This window comes from Emys orbicularis, chromosome 1 (genome assembly GCF_028017835.1).
Source record: "Emys orbicularis isolate rEmyOrb1 chromosome 1, rEmyOrb1.hap1, whole genome shotgun sequence".
NCBI classification, from domain to species: Eukaryota; Metazoa; Chordata; order Testudines; family Emydidae; genus Emys; species Emys orbicularis.
In genome coordinates, this window is record NC_088683.1 from 255,371,262 (window position 1) to 255,388,490 (window position 17,229).

The 17,229-nt window shown below is 43.5% G+C and overlaps 1 protein-coding gene across 1 annotated transcript in view; it reads left to right on the forward strand.

The window, feature by feature from the left end:
• The window catches only part of SH3RF3 (SH3 domain containing ring finger 3), a 390,314-nt gene extending 373,441 nt beyond the window's left edge, over positions 1–16,873 (forward strand). The window contains exons 9-10 of the mRNA XM_065421958.1: positions 6,884–7,221; positions 16,705–16,873. Of these exons, the coding sequence (XP_065278030.1) occupies positions 6,884–7,221; positions 16,705–16,873 (507 nt within the window). The remainder of the gene's footprint in view (positions 1–6,883; positions 7,222–16,704) is intronic.
• Positions 16,874–17,229: the final 356 nt, after the last annotated feature.

The following is a 17,229-nucleotide window of genomic DNA, read 5'->3' on the forward strand; positions in this document are numbered from 1 at the left end:
ATTATACCAAATTTTAAATGAATTCATAATAATTGGACACTTAAAATGAATCATTACTGGGATTCCATTTTGGAAGGCAGAACTGCTAAAGAGCACAGCATTTCTGTGCTGCTAAAAACCCAAGGAAGAAGCCGGCCACTCTTAAAGAAATGTACTGCTTGGAAAACATTAATTAACTCTCACAGTCACCTTGTGAGGTAGGTAGATTTTACTTGTTCCCCTTTTACAGATGGGGAAGCAGGCACAGAGAGTTTTACGGTGAACTGCCAAGCACAGTAGGTTCAAAACAATTCTGTCTGCTTTTTAAATTAGAAATGTCAGGAATATCAGAATCTGAGCACCTGAATTCTGTCAGAGAGCTTTGGCAACGTCTCTGGAGGACCTGGAAGGTGACGTGATAGGAGGCTGAGCGCAGATATGCAGCACTCCCAGGACCTAGTTAAATTGGAGAAAATGTTGAATTTAAAAGTCTTATTTGGAATCATCCAAATCCATAATATCAATATTGTAATGTAACCGTAGTACCAATGGACAGGGCTGCTCTACAGTTCATCTCTAAGTGTCTTGTGCAAGGCCACACAGTGAGTCAATGGTGGAAATGTGATGAGCAGTTTCAAGTTCCGGCTACCAGTCCTATGCTCGGTCCATTAGCCCATGTTGTCTCTTAATTTTCCCAACCCCAGAGTTTAGTTTCAGTTTATAAAAATGCTTATCAGGTTAGAAAAAAGATTATTTTTTTTAAATCGCTTCTATGTGATTCTACTATTGTGTTACCACTCTTAACACTGCATCATCATTTTCATTCCACCTCCCTATTACACTGCTCTACAGCCAAAATGCTTCTGAAATAAATGTAGTCAAACTTTACTAATTCTGGGTCACTGAGAACAAAAATGATGCTTAAAATTGTTGATTGGCTCTAGTTTTCAAGATATGCTATTGGGTCAGTATATACGACCCTTGACTTGGGAATGGCGGAGGATAAGTGAGTTAGAAAGGGAAGGGATCTCAATTTAAACCAGAAATGACTAAAATACATCTTTGACTGGATCTATGAATAAATCTATGACTGGGTTTGGACAGTACTTGCTTTTTAGGCAAAACAATGAATGATGCAATCTGAAGCTGGTATTGCGTCATACATGATATGAATTGCATCCTGTTATTCCTAGAAGTCATGGATGATGCAATCATAACGAAGCTTACATCACTCTGCTGAACAAATTGCCCTATATCAGCTCTAGAAATCATAAAGTTTCGTGCTCTCTTATTTGCCAGTGTTTGATTTTGCAAAGGGACACATTTCTGTTTAGCCAAAGTGAGCAGAGATGCCTCGGACTTGTGTGAACAGTGCAGATAACTTCTGCTATGTTTGTGGTGAAGTGACTTTTGCATCACAAAAGCGCAGTATAACCACTATGGTTAAGAAAGCCTATCACCTTTATTTTGGCTGCAAAATTGGAGATCAGGACAAGAGGTGGGCCCCACACATATGCTGCAACACTTGTGCAACAAATCTTCGCCAGTGGTTGAACAGGAAAAGGAAATCTATGCCTTTTTGCAGTGCCAATGATTTGGAGAGAGCCAACAGATCATACCAGCAATTGTTACTTCTGCATGGTGCCTCCAGTTGGGAAAGGTGTGTCAAAGAAGAAAAAGTGCATTATCCAAACATTCCATCAGCTATACGCCCAGTACCCCACAGAGAAGGACTGCCGGTTCCTGATGCACCAGAATCATTCTCACTTGAGTCAGACGAGGAAGAGGATGAAACTTCTGGTCCTGAACCATCAATGTCACAGGACCCACATTTTCTCCCATCCTCCTCCTCTGAACCACACCTCATAACACAAGGTGAACTGAATGACCTTGTCAGGGATTTGGAACTACCCAAGAGTAAGGCAGAGCGGTTGGGCTCCAGACTACAGCAGTAGAATCTCCTGGCAGGTGATGTTAGGGTTTCCATGTTCCGTGACCGTCAAAAGGATCTTGTCCCATTCTTCTTCATGGAAGGTGATCTTGTAGCCTGCAACAACATCGATGGTGTGATGGCAGCCCTCAACATCGTTCACGATCCAGATGAGTGGAGACTCTTCATTGATTCATCGAAGACGAGTCTTAAAGCTGTTTTACTGCATAATGGCAATGTTTTGCCATCAATTCCAGTTGGTCATGCAGTCCATATGAAGGAAACCTATGACAACATGAAACAACTTTTGAGGTGCATAAACTATGACCAACATCAGTGGCAGCTTTGTGGCGATTTGAAGGTTGTTGCTCTCTTGCTTGGTCTGCAGACTGGATACACAAAGTACTGCTGTTTTCTCTGCGAATGGGATAGTCGTGCAAGAGATTCCCACTACATCAAGAAAGATTGGCCACTCCGACAGTCATTGGAGCCTGGGAGGAAAAGTGTTCAGCATCCACCACTTGTTGAATTAAGGAAGATTTTGTTACCACCCTTACACATCAAGCTGGGTCTGATGAAGAACTTTGTCAAGGCCATTGACAAAACACAAGCAGCTTTCAAGTACCTCCGTGGAAAATTTCCAAGGTTAAGTGAAGCTAAGATAAAGGAAGGTGTCTTTGTTGGTCCTCAGATTCGTGAACTTCTTCGAGATGATGCATTTGACCATGCACTGCGTGGCAAGGAAAAGACGGCATGGAAAGCCTTCCAGTTAGTGGCAATAAATTTTCTCGGAAACAACAAGGCAGACAACTACAGGTTGTTGGTGGAAAACCTCCTCAAGGCATACAAAAGCCTTGGTTGCAACATGTCACTAAAGATACATTTTTTGCACTCTCATCTAGATTTTTTCCCACCGAACTGCGGAGCAGTGAGCGACGAGCACGGCGAGCGATTTCACCAGGACATTGCAACAATGGAGAAACGCTATCGGGGCAAATGGAGCCCATCAATGCTTGCAGACTATTGCTGGACAGTGACAAGAGATGCTCCATTTAATGAATACAAGAGACAAGCCAAGAAGCGCCGAGTAGACACTGAATAGGACTAAACTATGTACAGAATAGTTTTTTGCCTTTTGTTTCATAATAAATTTTATTTATATAACCCTTTTGCTGATTTTTAAAGTGTTACATAAACAGGACAGGTGAAATATTATCATGTAAAGCAACCATAAACACATGAAAAGACCTAGGTTTACAATTTATGATTAAAACTCTACTATCTACACAATAGACATAAAATGTAAAAACTTAAATATCTTAGAAACAGTAGCCAATCAGTTGTTTTAATTGTCATATTTGAATTCAGCACATCAAAATACATAATAAATAGCACATTTTATCTCTGAAGCAGACAACTTCTCAAAAATTGTAGACCAGTGTTATCAGGGATTGTATAGCTTGGCTGTAGAAATTCATGCCAAGCTTTGCAGGGGTGAAGTTTGTCTTGTAAACAAAATCTCAGTCTCGATCACTTTTTAATTTACAGAAGGGCATAAATATATTTCCCTTTTGTGCTCTCTAACTGAAAAATAGCTTTAATAGTCAAATACATTTTGGGAAACCAACAGTCTATAATGTAAACAACGAGGAGTCAGTGGCACCTTAAAGACTAACAGATTTATTTGGGCCTAAGCTTTAAGGTGCCACCGGACTCCTCATTGTTTTTGTGGATACAGACTAACACGGCTACCCCTCTGATATTAGTGTATAATGTAGAATTTTTTGAAAATGTAATTTGCCAAGTTATTTAAATTAGAAAAACAGCTACCACATAGGCATGGCTTAAATTCATCCAGAGCCCTCCAGAGCAGAGCTCTGGTAAATATTTTCAAACCCGCTGAAGTCCCGAGCCCCAGCGCATCTCGCGGGACAGAAGCCCCGAGCCCCGGTGCCTCCCACAGGGCTGAAGCCCCGAGCCTCAGCGCACCCTGCGGTGCAGAAGCCCTGAGCCCCAGTGCCTCCCACAGGCTGAAGCCCCAACCACTGGGGCTCCGGGAAATACTTGGGTAGAATTTAATTGCTGTTCATATAGTTATTCTGCACGTGTAAATCTTCCAGTTAAAGGCTCCCAAAGCACTCACCGATGCACTGTAACTGTTCCTTTGGAGCCATTGAGTAGATATTGTACTGTGTGAAACACCTTAAAATGCATATTGAGACGGTATGCTAGCGTCATTAAAGTATATTGTGTCAGTGATCTATAGGGAAGGGGAAGGTATCTGACTTCATGAAGAATCTCTGAACTTAATATTATGAGGACGGCAATTTCTTATAATTACAGATTTAAATAAACACAGTTATTTTCTGGTGTTTTTAGTGAGTTACTACTAGAGGTCCCGTGGTGGTTGTTTGGCTCATAGAGCAGGTGTTTAGCAGATAATTGGTTTTTTTTATTTTCTGACATTTCCAAGAGGATTAATTTAATATTTATGATCTAATCCTGTGCGGTGCTGAGCGCCCTCAACCTCTATTGATTTTACTGGGATCTGCAGCACCTTGACATCATTAGGCCCTTAATTTATAGAGTGAACCATAAAATACAGATGCATCGTGCCACAATGTGTGATCTGAACCTCTTCAAAGTTCGGGGGGTGTTTGGCTCTTGAGGTTGAGTTCAGACCCTTGCTCACAAAACCGGTAGCCAGCATCCCAGAGCACCATGTAAGAGCTACACTTTGCATTGTTGCTTTTGCTCTCCCATGTTGTGATGCATTGGCGTCTCTGTTCTCTTATTGTTCATGGCAGAAGAGAGCACATCAGAGAACTTCAGGAGCAGAGACATTAGATACTATAGGTGAATTATAGTAAATTCAATCTGTGTACTAAATGTTTATATTTATTTCATTGTATTTCCCCCTCTCATTCTTTAAAGCTTCTTTGACAAATGAATTCAGTAATCAGCATGTAAAAGAGCATCACTTTAAATCTTGTACAAGACATTGTGTCTACAGAGAATAAATAAAATGCTGTCTCGTGTTTCCAAATAGTGTTCATGCTGGAAGATAGAAGCTTTCTGTTCCACCTGTACTGCAATTACTCTATGCTTTTTTCCCTCCAGGGATCCTATTATAGAATAAATGACCAAATACACCTAAATTTCATGTCCCTGAATCTCTGAATATAATCTTAGGCAATAGTTTGAACTTCATATACAATAACAAATAAATGAACAGACTCCTTGCAGTATAGTATACATGGCTGTATAGTTAAAAAATGGAAAATGACTATTTATTAGTGCATTGCATTATGGAGGCACTGGTTGCTAAGTATAGTTAAGGCTGTACCCAGTGTTCCAGTATATGGCTTATTTTGACATGCACTCTCTTCCCCCACAAAACTTTTTAGCTGAAGGAGCTAATGTTCTGAATGTGCATGTGCTTAAGGTAAGTGCGTGGTAGAATTTTTCCAGATGATTTTCAGAAGTGTAAGATAAGGTTCTATGGCAAGGACTCAAGAAATCTATGTTTTCCTCAAATTAAAAACATGCCATTCTGGTATTTTCTGCCACCTGTATCCAAGGCTGCTGGAACAATTTGTATAGTGGGGGTGCTGAGAGCCATTGAACCAAACTGTAAACTTTGTATATGATAGAAACCACTTCAAGCAGACGCACCCCCAGCACCCCTAGTTCCAGCACCTATGCCTATATCAGGATAATGGTTTACTGTGAAAGTGAAATTTCAGAAATGATCTGTTTTTTAACTCACTGTTGTTAACTTCCAGTGTGGAAGTGGTGTATGTATTAGACCTAAAAAGTAATCCTGTAATGGCTAGTATTCACTGTTATAAGCCAAGGCCTGAAATCCTTACTCAGGGCCTCATGCTCCCCAGTGTGGGTTAGTCACCAGCTAGGGTGAGTTCTGACTCTCAGTTTTCCAGGAATTCTTCCATTAGGGGCAGGGTTTGTGTCCCCCCCCAGAAAAAAAGGACAGGGCTCCAGTCCCAAATCTCAAGGCTCTCCAGAAGCATGAGTCATGTACATGGAAGCCCTATGGCTCTACATTGCTGCTTGCCTCATGGGTATAGGAACTGTGCTGCCACTGCTGTCTGGTCACCCTAATCTCCTTTAATAGCAAATCTATGGCCTGCCCCAACACTACCCTCTTGTGTTGTCTCTTCAGGCCAGCAGAGGTTCCTCCTGCCTGCTTCACCTGTGCGTCCCCCTGAATGCAGTTGGATTAGGAGACTTTGCAGCACAGAGGCTTTTGCACAGACTCTCCATCCTTTGAGCAGGTCCCACGGTGGCATTCTTTAGGTAGAAGGGAAAAGGGACCATCAGCCCTCAGGGCTGGAGCTTGCAGTTGCTTCTACCACATCCAGTGGCTTTTAAGCCATGTGGGATGCGGGCGATGAAGATGATCTGGCAAAAGGAGAGACAACATTGCGTGAAGAGAATTAGAATGATTGAATAACTGGCAAACAGTATGGGTAGAAATTAAAACTTGGTCAGTAACTCACTGATGTAGAAGCATAGTGAATGCATTGCTGATTCGCTATGTGCTATGAATACATACAAAAGGATTTTCTTCCTCTCACTGAATACCAGCTTTGTTGGCAGGTTGATTATTTATTTTATATTTCTGGATTAGATGTTTGTACCTTTAAAGTTCTAGTGTCACACTGAAACTGCTGCATTTCCTTAAGATATTTAATTATCCATTAGCACAATGGCAACTGTGGATCCATTCCCTACTTAGTCTGCTGACCAAGCAAAGCAATTTGGTACTTTGGTATGATCTTTGTTAGCAAAGGAGCAAATTTTATCTGGGTTCCCCTACATAAAAACACATTTTTAGACAGAGTTTATTATATGGAATCGTGAGATTTTTCTCCGATGTGAAACAAATAGAATGGTGCTTAATAACAGCCCGGGAGCTGCTCATTCACGTGCTTCATGTTGATTCCCTTTCAGAAAGAGAAGAAGAGCGGATTGTTGAAACTTTTAGCCGGCGCGTCAACAAAAAAGAAATCACGCTCCCCTCCATCTGTGTCTCCGACACCGGACCCCCAGGGAGCCGTGGAGGGAGCTCTGCAGGGAGCGGTGGGACCTGAACTCTCCTCACTCTCCAGCCACGGCAGGGCAGGTTCATGCCCAATTGAAAGTGAAATGCAAGGAGCTATGGGGATGGAGCCACTGCACAGAAAAACAGGCTCCTTGGATTTGAATTTTTCCATTCCTTCTCCTGCCAGGCAGCTACCTTCTTCGATGGCAGCCATCCGTCCAGAGCCCAAGCCATTGCACCGGGAAAGGTATGCTGACGGCCTATGAGCTAAGGGTGCTCATAATTTCAGTCTGCCCTGTCGCTTGCACGTAAAGGAATGTTTGTGGAAGTTCGGCTTCCATGAGCATCACTGCAGTTCTGCCAGCCCCCCCCCCCTTTTTTTTGAAGCCATCTGAGGCTATAGATTGTCCAGCTGTTTATTAGAATTAGAAAAGTCAGGCCCCTCTGCATATTAAAAACCAGCCAAAACATGTGTAAGGCAGCTATGATGCTCACCGTTAAAAAGTCAGCATTTGCCAACAGATACAATATGCTCATCACACAGTTATTTCCTATTCTAAGTATAGGAGAAAGCTGTGGTATCTCACATCACTGTATGTGGAAGCTGTTGGCAAATGCCACTTTTAAATGGTGATCATTGTATATTAATAATCACAATAGATTGTCATGCAGTACTTGGTATACTGCGTAGCCCTGTAAGTGTGTTTGCCCATTATATCTGGCCTATTATGCAGTAGCAAACAAGGGTCTTTTTTAAAATTTATGGTCACTTCAGTCATTACTGTCACTTAAGTCATTACATGGTGTCCTGAAGTATTTTTATTCCAGAAGTGGCTGATAACTAGCATAGAGAATAAGACTAGGATTCTAGAGTTTGGCAGTCCGCTCTGCATCTTGTTATCCATAAAGCTGCTGATTTTGCAAACCCAGAGAGAGGGGACAAAGTGGCAACACCAAAAAAACCAAAACAAACAAACAAATAAAAAGACGACAGGGAAGAAAAGAAAGAACAGAGTAAATAGAGAGAAATGTAAAGATGTCAGGCCTTGTCTGTTTTCAAAGTTACATGGATTTAAGGTTAAACTGGTTTAAAAACCGGCTGAGTTGAAGGGGTGCAAAACCAAACCTTGTGTAGACACTCTTAATTTGACATGTATCAATTGAGCTTAATTCAATCAGGAAAGTAAAAAATCTCACCTTGAATTAAACCAGTGCAGCCTTGACATAGACAAGGCCTCAGAAACAAATATGAGGAGAGAAGCAAGAAAGGCGTCCCCCAGCATCTCTTGTGCTGGCTGTTGTGGCCAGGGCCGGCTCCAGGCACCAGACGAGAAGGCACGTGCCTGGGGCGGCACATTGTAAGGGGCGGCATTCCGGCCAATCTTGGGGCGGCCAGCCCAGCCCTGAAGGGGCACGGACCCCGACCCAGGGGGCAGGAAGTAGTGATACCCGCTGCTCATCGTGCCGCCGGGCTCCCCGGGACGCGCCACTCCCCGCCGCCTGCACCGGCCTCCGCCTCCCGCACCACTCTGAGCCCGGCCCGGCCGAGCCGCCTTTAAAGGAGCGGCTGAGCCAGCACCTCCTGCAGCCCCCAGGCACTGGAAGGAGGGAGGGTTCTGCGGCGGCCCGGCGGGCAGCGATGGCAGGGACGGTTCTGCAGTGGCCCGGCAGGCACCGGAGGGAGGGAGGATTCTGCGGCGGCCTGGCGGGCAGCGGAGGGGCGGGCCCCACTGATCCCGGCACCGTTTGCACTGTGCCGAGCCCCGCTGCAATGCCGGCCCCACGCGGAAGTCGCAGAACCCAGCCAGCGCTGCCTGTGTCGGCCCCCTTGGAGCCTGCCCGGCCGGGAGAGGCACCCCAAGGCCGGAGGAGGGAGCCCCTCTTGCCCGGCTGCAAGCGGGCTGCAGCGCCTGGCTGCCCACGGGCGGAGGGAGCGGGCGGGTGCCGCCCTTCACCCCCCTGCAAGCCGCCTTGACCGCCCTCCACGCGCTCCCTGCAGCTGCCGGTTTTTGGTTTTGTTTTTGCTTTGGCAGTCCGGCCGCCTTTTTTTTTTTTTTTTTTGCCTGGGACGGCAAAAAAGCTAGAGCCGGCCCTGGTTGGGGCACTGCTTTGAAAGCACCACTTCAACGATGCAGGGAATTCCTAAGGGTGGGCTTAAGATTCTGGTGCATAGCCCATATTTTCTCAGTCTGACACTGCACCTAGGGATGGCACTGACAGTGAAACGGGTGACCAATGATACCTGTATTGAGTGCAGTGACGTGGAGTAGCGGTAGAATGAGAGGGCCATAGGACGAGTTCTGTATGATCAGTGTTATTACAACTAAGAACAAATGGATCTATAGAGACAGGATGCTTAAAATGTTACAAATATTACTAATTGTAATATGCAGTGGTTAAGAAAGTATTCTGATTTTAAGCATTTTGATTTCCTGAGTCTAAAGTCTGAAAATAAGCTATAATTGAAATAACCTTAATTATACACAGCAGTCAAGATTCTCTAATTGATTTATGAATTAACTTCCATGTCATTGGTGTATCTGCATTCCTTAACTGATCATATGGTTGCTTATGCCTATAATGGGGAATATTAATTACCTTCACACTCTAGGAAGTATAATACTTAGTCCTGGAATAATCTGAGCAAATACTTTAAACACTTGTCTTTTATAAATTCATCCCACATCCATCTGTGTTCATTAAATCACCAAATTGCTCAGAAGTACCAAATTATTTTTGTAAACAAATTACATTTTTGAAACCGCTTGTTCATGTCACATCTGGCAATGGGGGAACTTGTGCTCAGCATCTCTGAATTCCATATTTTGCTTGTTTGCATGGCGATGTATTTCATCTCCACAGTAGGACCAATTCTTTATTTGCATGGATGGAAAATAAAGATTGGATAAACAGATTTCGATGCTGGATGAAATTTAAAAAGAGGAAAAAAAGCTACAAAACATTTCTGTGCACTTGGCTATACTTGGCTTTTAATTTCCCAGTGCCCATCTGTGCACATAGGGACAGTACACTGAATGATTGGAAGGAGTAGCACATTCCTTAATATTTACAACATTCCAGATGGGGCACATGAAGCCAGCAGATCCAGGGTACTTCTTCCATTAAAACTGGCTTACAATTCCTGTACTCACTGCATGCAGACCACAGAACAAAACCAAGCATTCGACATTTGCACCATATGAGAGGTGCCTCTAATTGCTGACAGCTTGTTTTTCACACAGTAAAGAGGAATTCTGCTCCATTACATCGCAGTCCTTTGTGCACGGAAATTGCAGCAGATCAGAAAGGAAAGTGAGGTTTACCTTATCACAGATGGTGCTAATTTGATAGTTGTATTCCCTTGGCATATGCAGATAGAGTGGGAAAGAAATTTTATTTTGACTTGCTATATTTATGTATTTCCAGAGCCTGGTTTTGGTTTCGGGGAGGTTAGGCTGGAGAGGAAGGCACATTTGTCCTGGTTTACCTGTGTATAAACCAATCTGCTAGGATTGTGAGATTTATCATCTGTTACTACATTCTGGGGAGCAATTTTCCGGCTGTCTTTTCCTAATGCCACTTTACCTGTGCTGCTGTATGCCAGAAAGCATATAGCATTCCCAGCAGCTGAGATGAGAAACTTCACAGCTGCTACTATAGTCACTGTGTTGCATAGGTTGACTAGCAAGCGATGCTAAGCTGAACACCATTTTAGGCTGCATATTGTCATCTATGTGCTGCTACTGTCAATTTCCTGTGGTACAGGAACACTACAGCTCTTCCTGAAGTTGGGTCTTCTCTACAGTAGCACACTGTACTGATGGGGGAGTGCAGGGGGGAGTTCCTGATCCTGCAGCTCTTGAGCAAGTCCCATTGGCATCACTCAAGCTACTCACAATGAACAGCGGGTGTAAGATTTCAAGGGTCTGTCTAACAGCATTAAGACTAAATAGGCTCCTTGTGTCATTTCACTGTGATCACTCTAAATGAAAGAAGGACTTCCATTTGCCTTCTCTTTCAGCAAAATACAAATGCACATACAGCAACATTGAAAAGATTATGGTGTGTAAATGAGAGTATTTAAGTGTGTGTGTATGTGACAGAGAGAGAGATCCAATGCTCTGCTCAGTGGTTCTCAAGTCTTAGCACATGATATTGTATGGTTATAATATTATCATTACATTCCCCCCCTCCTCCCACTGGTTCCTGGTCTTCATCCCTGGGCTTCTCATCCAGTCACAGTCTCTCCTTTCCCAATACTCCCCCTGGCTCCTTCTCCCAGTCTCCTGTTCCCTGGATCCTTGTCTTAATAGTCTCTTTGCCCAGCCAGTTCCAATCTCAGTCCAGCTCCTCATCTGATCTCTGTTTTCCCTCCTTCCCACTAAGGTTCCCAGTCTCCCCCAACTCCCAGTCCTGGTGTTCTGGCCCTGCCAGTTTTAAGGCTCTTCCCCTCCCTCCCCCCGAGGAAGAGTGCCAGTCCCCCCATCCACAACTCCCAGTCACAATTTGTCTGCCCACTCTAGCCTTCAGTCCACTCTCACCAGGCTGTTTGTCAGATCCCTGACAAAAAGATCACACTGCTCCAAAACATGCAGGTGCTAGAGCAGGGGTAGGCAACCTATGGCACGTGTGCCGAAGGCGGCACGCGAGCTGATTTTCAGTGGCACTCACACTGCCCGGGTCCTGGCCACCGGTCCGGGGGACTCTGCATTTTAATTTAATTTTAAATGAAGCTTCTTAAACATTTTAAAAATCTTATTTACTTTACATACAACAATAGTTTAGTTATATATTATAGACTTATAGAAAGAGACCTTCTAAAAACGTTAAAATCTAAATTAGAGTGAATAAATGAAGACTCGGCACACCACTTCTGAAAGGTTGCCTACCCCTGTGCTAGAGCTTCTCAAAGAAAAGATTGCCAAAACAGTTTTTAACATTGCAAAAGGACAGATTTTTCCCTAGCCTCCTTCTCAGAAATGACTCTTCTGGCTGAAATTTTAAAAATACTAATACATAATAATAAGGAGACTGAGATAGACACCCCCACCTCCCGCATGCAACATTTCAGCTGAAACGGTTTAAGTTTTGCAAAGTTATAAGCAGCTGAATACAAGAGCTCATAATGGGAACTGTCAGGCAACCTTAATAATAAATATACTACCAGCCCTACTGATAATTGTGATAGACATAAGGCTGTTTGCATGTCTAAATTATGAAATTTTTAATGCAGTGTGACACTGACAGATTCCAACATTCTTCTGAGTTCCACATAAGATGAAAGGCTGTGCCATAGATGAAAGAAAACCTACTATTGCATAGTAGTGGTCAGGGAAAAGAGGAAGGAAGGAGGGAAGAGAAAAGCAGAGAGGGATAGAAGTATGCCGGGCTTCCCTGGAAGGAGGGGGCCAAATCTGGGGGAAGAGTGGAAGGTGATTTAAAACAATGGGACTAATGTATGTTTTAAACTCGGTTACTGAGAAAAACAAGTCAAATGCCATCGATGGCATCGCAGGCTTTGACTGGAATGATTTATGATGTTTAGAAACCCCTTCGTGGCAGCAGTGCCATGTGATTCTTTGGTTTGTACATTGGAACCGCAATAACTCTCACTTTCTTCGTCCGCAAATCCAAGAATCTCAGAGGAAAAAATATAGCCAGCCCACCCCATGTCGCAGCAAAGATTTCACAGCAGAGGTGAAAATGAGATCTTTTATTACTGAGATTTCATTATTTTTTATTCAATATGCTGATATATTTACTGTGAAGTATCATGATTAATTACAATTAAATGACAGTTGTTAAATAATTGAAAAAAGGACATTTTGTAATGCAGGATCCTGGATTTATTTTTTAAATCTTTAAAGAAAGCCTCTAAAGAATCCCTTGTTACTAGGATTGCCACCTTGCTAATGGCTGGTAACCAGACCCCCAAGACCCCCACGCCTGCTCCACCTCTTCCCCCAAGGCCCCACCCCTGTTCTGCCTCTTCCCACAGGCCCCACCCCTGCTCCACCTCTTCCCTCGAGACCCTACCCCCTTCTCTGCATCTTCCCCGGGCCCTGCTCCCTTCTTCACCTCTTCTCCCAAGGCCCCACCCCTGCTCCGCCTCTTCCCCCCCAGATTAAAAAAACAGACACCAGGGCTTGTCAAATGGAACCTGCATATGCAAGCCGAAACCTAGACTGTCCAGGTGAAAAATGGATGAGTAGCAATCCTACTTGTTACAAATATGGGATTGCCAACATTGGAAGGAGATTGGTTTTGATGTGTTTGATAATCTTTCTTGCTAATTTGAAACATTTAGTAAATTGCAATTGGTCTCTCAGCCATTAGTGAGATTCTATTCTGTATTAAAAAGGATGGACTTGTCGTTAAGACACCACTCTATAAACCAGGGGTTCTGTTCCCAGAACTGCCGCAAACCTTCACTGTGACCCAAGGCAAGTTATGTCACTTCTCTGTGCCTTACTGTCCTCATCTGTGAAATGGGGTTAAAAATGCCTCCCAGAGCTGTTGTGAGGCTTGATCCCTTGTGTCCATAAAGCACTCCAAGATCTGGAACACAACTGCAAAAATGCTGTTAATGTATATTCAATTGAGCTGAGTTCAGAGAGCTGAAGTTTGGCATTGTCTTTGCTAAAATTGTTCCAGTCTGATAATTTAATTAATCAACATTGAAGCAGAGTGTCTGAGATAATGTGTGCATTCATTTGCATAATGGCTGTAATTGGCAAAACCTCATAATATAAGTGTGGCGGTTCTGCAAATGACAGTAAGATAGACTGTTTTCTTGTAGCCAGCCAGCAGCACACACTTCAGCCTCTGTTATTTGCTTTTCCACACAGGAAAAAGTGACAGCTAGATGTACTGGCCAAGGGAAAAGATGACTAATTGATTTTTGATGGTTCTTGACACGGATATATATTCTACATGACTATGTTGCTATGTCAAGATAAAAAATTTCTAATCAGGTTTTAGAGCAGAACTCCCACTTCTGAATGGGGCCAAAAATGTTTACAAGTAACAGGATCTTTGGCCCAGCTGCAGTGAGCAGTTCCTTTAGCCAGATCTAGTAGCTTCACAGCAGCCAGCAGGCAGCCAAGCTGTGGTTGAAAAGAAAATTAACTCCTGTCATTCAGTTTCAGAGAGGCCCTTGATCAACCCACTGGCAATCAATTCAGTGAATTTAGGGTAATGTGCTTTGAGATTCTCCGGTGCATATTTAATTTAACTATAAGACAGATCATCATTTTAAATAAATACTTGACTGTTATAAGCATCAATTGGAAATGAATGACCATGCAGCAAATGCAATAGGTAGTAATCTTCAGAAGATGTTTTGAATAATCAATTGGCTTTTCTTTAACTATCTTTACTGTATTCATTACTTTGCAACTAGCGAGACCATTACTGATTGTTAAATGCCAGCTGAAATGACGTGCTGAGGAGGAACACCCGAGGTAGACTCATGTTCACTGTCCTATACACAGATCGGCTTGGGAATTTTCTGATGAAACTGGCTTTCACTGGAAAATGCCAATTTGCTGAAACCAAAATGTTTCACAAACACCTATTGGTTTTGACAAACTGCTGATGAAACACAAGCAGCTCCTGCCAGCTCACCTGGTAGACTGCTGGGGAGCCCAGGCTCCCAGGGTCTGGGTCTCTAGAGCAGTCTCACCATACGGATTGCTCCAGGGTCAGGAACTCCATCTGTAGCCAGGACTTGGCTGACAACTGCATAAGCAGGGAAGCTCGAAGCCCCGAGAACCCCAGCTCATGCAAGGGCTCTTGGGACTTCCAGACTTGCTGCTGTGGAGCCAGAAGCCTTGGAGACGCAGCTGCCAAGCTTTGAGACCCCCAGCTCAGCCGTGGCTCCAGGGCATCAAGCTCCCCATCAGTCTGCTAGAGCTGACCGGGAGCCTCTGAGCTTGGACTCCCTGACTCAGTTTCGTTTGTCAAAACAAAACATTTTGATTATCTCTAAACAATTATTTTGTTTTCTCTTCTGTAGGAAATTTTAATGTTTCCACTTTTTCTGCTATAACAGAACTCTTTTCTCAGAGTTTCTTGTGGAACAGACATTCCAACTTTGCACCAGCCTGAGTCACGAGCCGTAGTTTTTTAACCTAACATGGAATCACGCTTGGAAACGAAATACCTGAACAGCTCATCTCTTTTGGGGCAGGGATGTTTGTTTGGACTGTGCTTCAGACAGTGAGGCCCTGATATATGTCCAAGGCCCCTAGGCACTACCATACTACTAATAATAATACTCACTGGAATAACTGCAAATAATTTTAGGTGAAATTAAAAATTCTTTGTTAATTGTCTAAAGAAATCCAGGACGTTGCTCATTTGCAAACGCATACGCTAGCGACTCCATTATTAGTACAGACATTTAGAAGCTACTGTATGCTCCTGTGATTTAGCTCTCAGAGCAACCTGGATTGACCTTTACGAGGTCATGGGGAAACCTTGTCTTAGGTAAAGGGGACAAAACAGGAGATTGAGGTGCAACCTATTTTAGTTTGAGAAAGAAGGTTAATTTCTGTCCCACCCAGCCAGGAATGGCCTTAGGTTTGTGCCAAGAATACCAGCACACAAGTTCTACTGATTTGGGGGGACATACCCACCACGCCCAGCAATATACCACTAAATAACCTCTGGCAGCCCCTCACACCTTGAACAATGAACTGCAGGGGACCAATCCAAAACCCTCTCTAGGCCCCTACTCACTCATTAAATCCTTCGTACCCCATTTCACCCCAATAATATAATCCTCCCGACCTTCTGCCCCCTGTTGCTATAAACCTCATGTCACCCCCTGAATGCCAAGCATGCTATCTACCAAATGTCCCACACCATGACTGGCTATGCTACTTACACAACTGTTTTTGAAGGATACACAGCTGTGTCTTCACAAAAGGCCTTGTCACTAAAGCCAGCTCCGAGCCCAGTTTCTTTCACTCTAAAGACCACAGAATAGTTTAAAACTAAAGCTGGTTGAATTGGTGAAAACTAACATTTTTGTGAATTTTTTTTCCACCCACCTGTATTTAAAAGTGGCGGAATCAATCCTCCTATGAGCTGCAGGCACCTGTGGAGTAAAACACAGTGCTTGTAGAAAAGCACCGCAACACTACACAACAATTTAGAACAAGAAGTGTGAAAGAAACCTGTATGCGGCTGAAACTTCTGAAGAAGTTTAGGCCCCAGTGTAACGACCTAAACTGGACTTTGACCAGGATGCTGGAGCTAACATCCCATGTGCCCTTTTCTGAAAAATGCCCTGGGGTCATTGAAGATCACATGAGAGCAGGAGCTGTTTTATATCATTAAAAAGGCAGCACCTAAAGTAGCACAGGGGTCCCAACATCATCCTGGGGCATTGCTTCAGTACTGATTTAGAAGGAAGAGTTTGTCATCTATTGAACTCATTAACATGGTCACCTATGGTTTTCCTGGGAAGTCTCCCATTTAAATAGCGATCAGCCCTGACCCTGTATAGCTCTTAAGAGAGGACAAGACCATATCTGAAGAGGTATGGCTTCGGGCAGATGCAGGTGATCTAGTACATGGGGCAAACCAAATTAGCTTGCAGAGCTGCTGGTTTGAATCTGCTGCCTGTCTTTCGTGGCCGTGCCCTGTTGAGGGTCCTACTCCAAAAAACATTGTCATACTATTTGATTTGTGTATGCTAAGGTATTCTCTTTTGTTTTCAAAGGTATCGTGTCGTGGTTCCATATCCTCCTCAAAGCGAAGCAGAGATCGAACTGAAAGAAGGTGACATTGTGTTTGTGCACAAGAAAAGAGAGGATGGCTGGTATAAGGGGACATTACAGCGAAATGGCAGGACGGGCCTCTTCCCCGGAAGCTTTGTAGAGAGTTTCTGAGGGCTTGCTTTCTTCCCCATCACTGCTCTCTGAACTGAAAGATCTTTTAGGGGAAATTCCATAGCACAAGAAGAGACAGCAAAGGGAAATGTGACTGATATCCACTGCCATTTTTACGTCCAAAGACTCCCCGGGCCCTTCATTCTATAGCTCTGGAACCACAGTATCTGCTGTGCTTCCAAAACCATGTACAGTACATACAGTGGTATGTTGAAGTAGTGCCTTCCACTTGGAATCATAGACTGAGAGGATGCACATTTGGTTTGTATCTAAACTAAACTCCAACTGTTACCCATTATGTAAATTATAGAGAAAATATCTTTTAAAAAGTTGTTATATTGCTGTAACTTATTTGT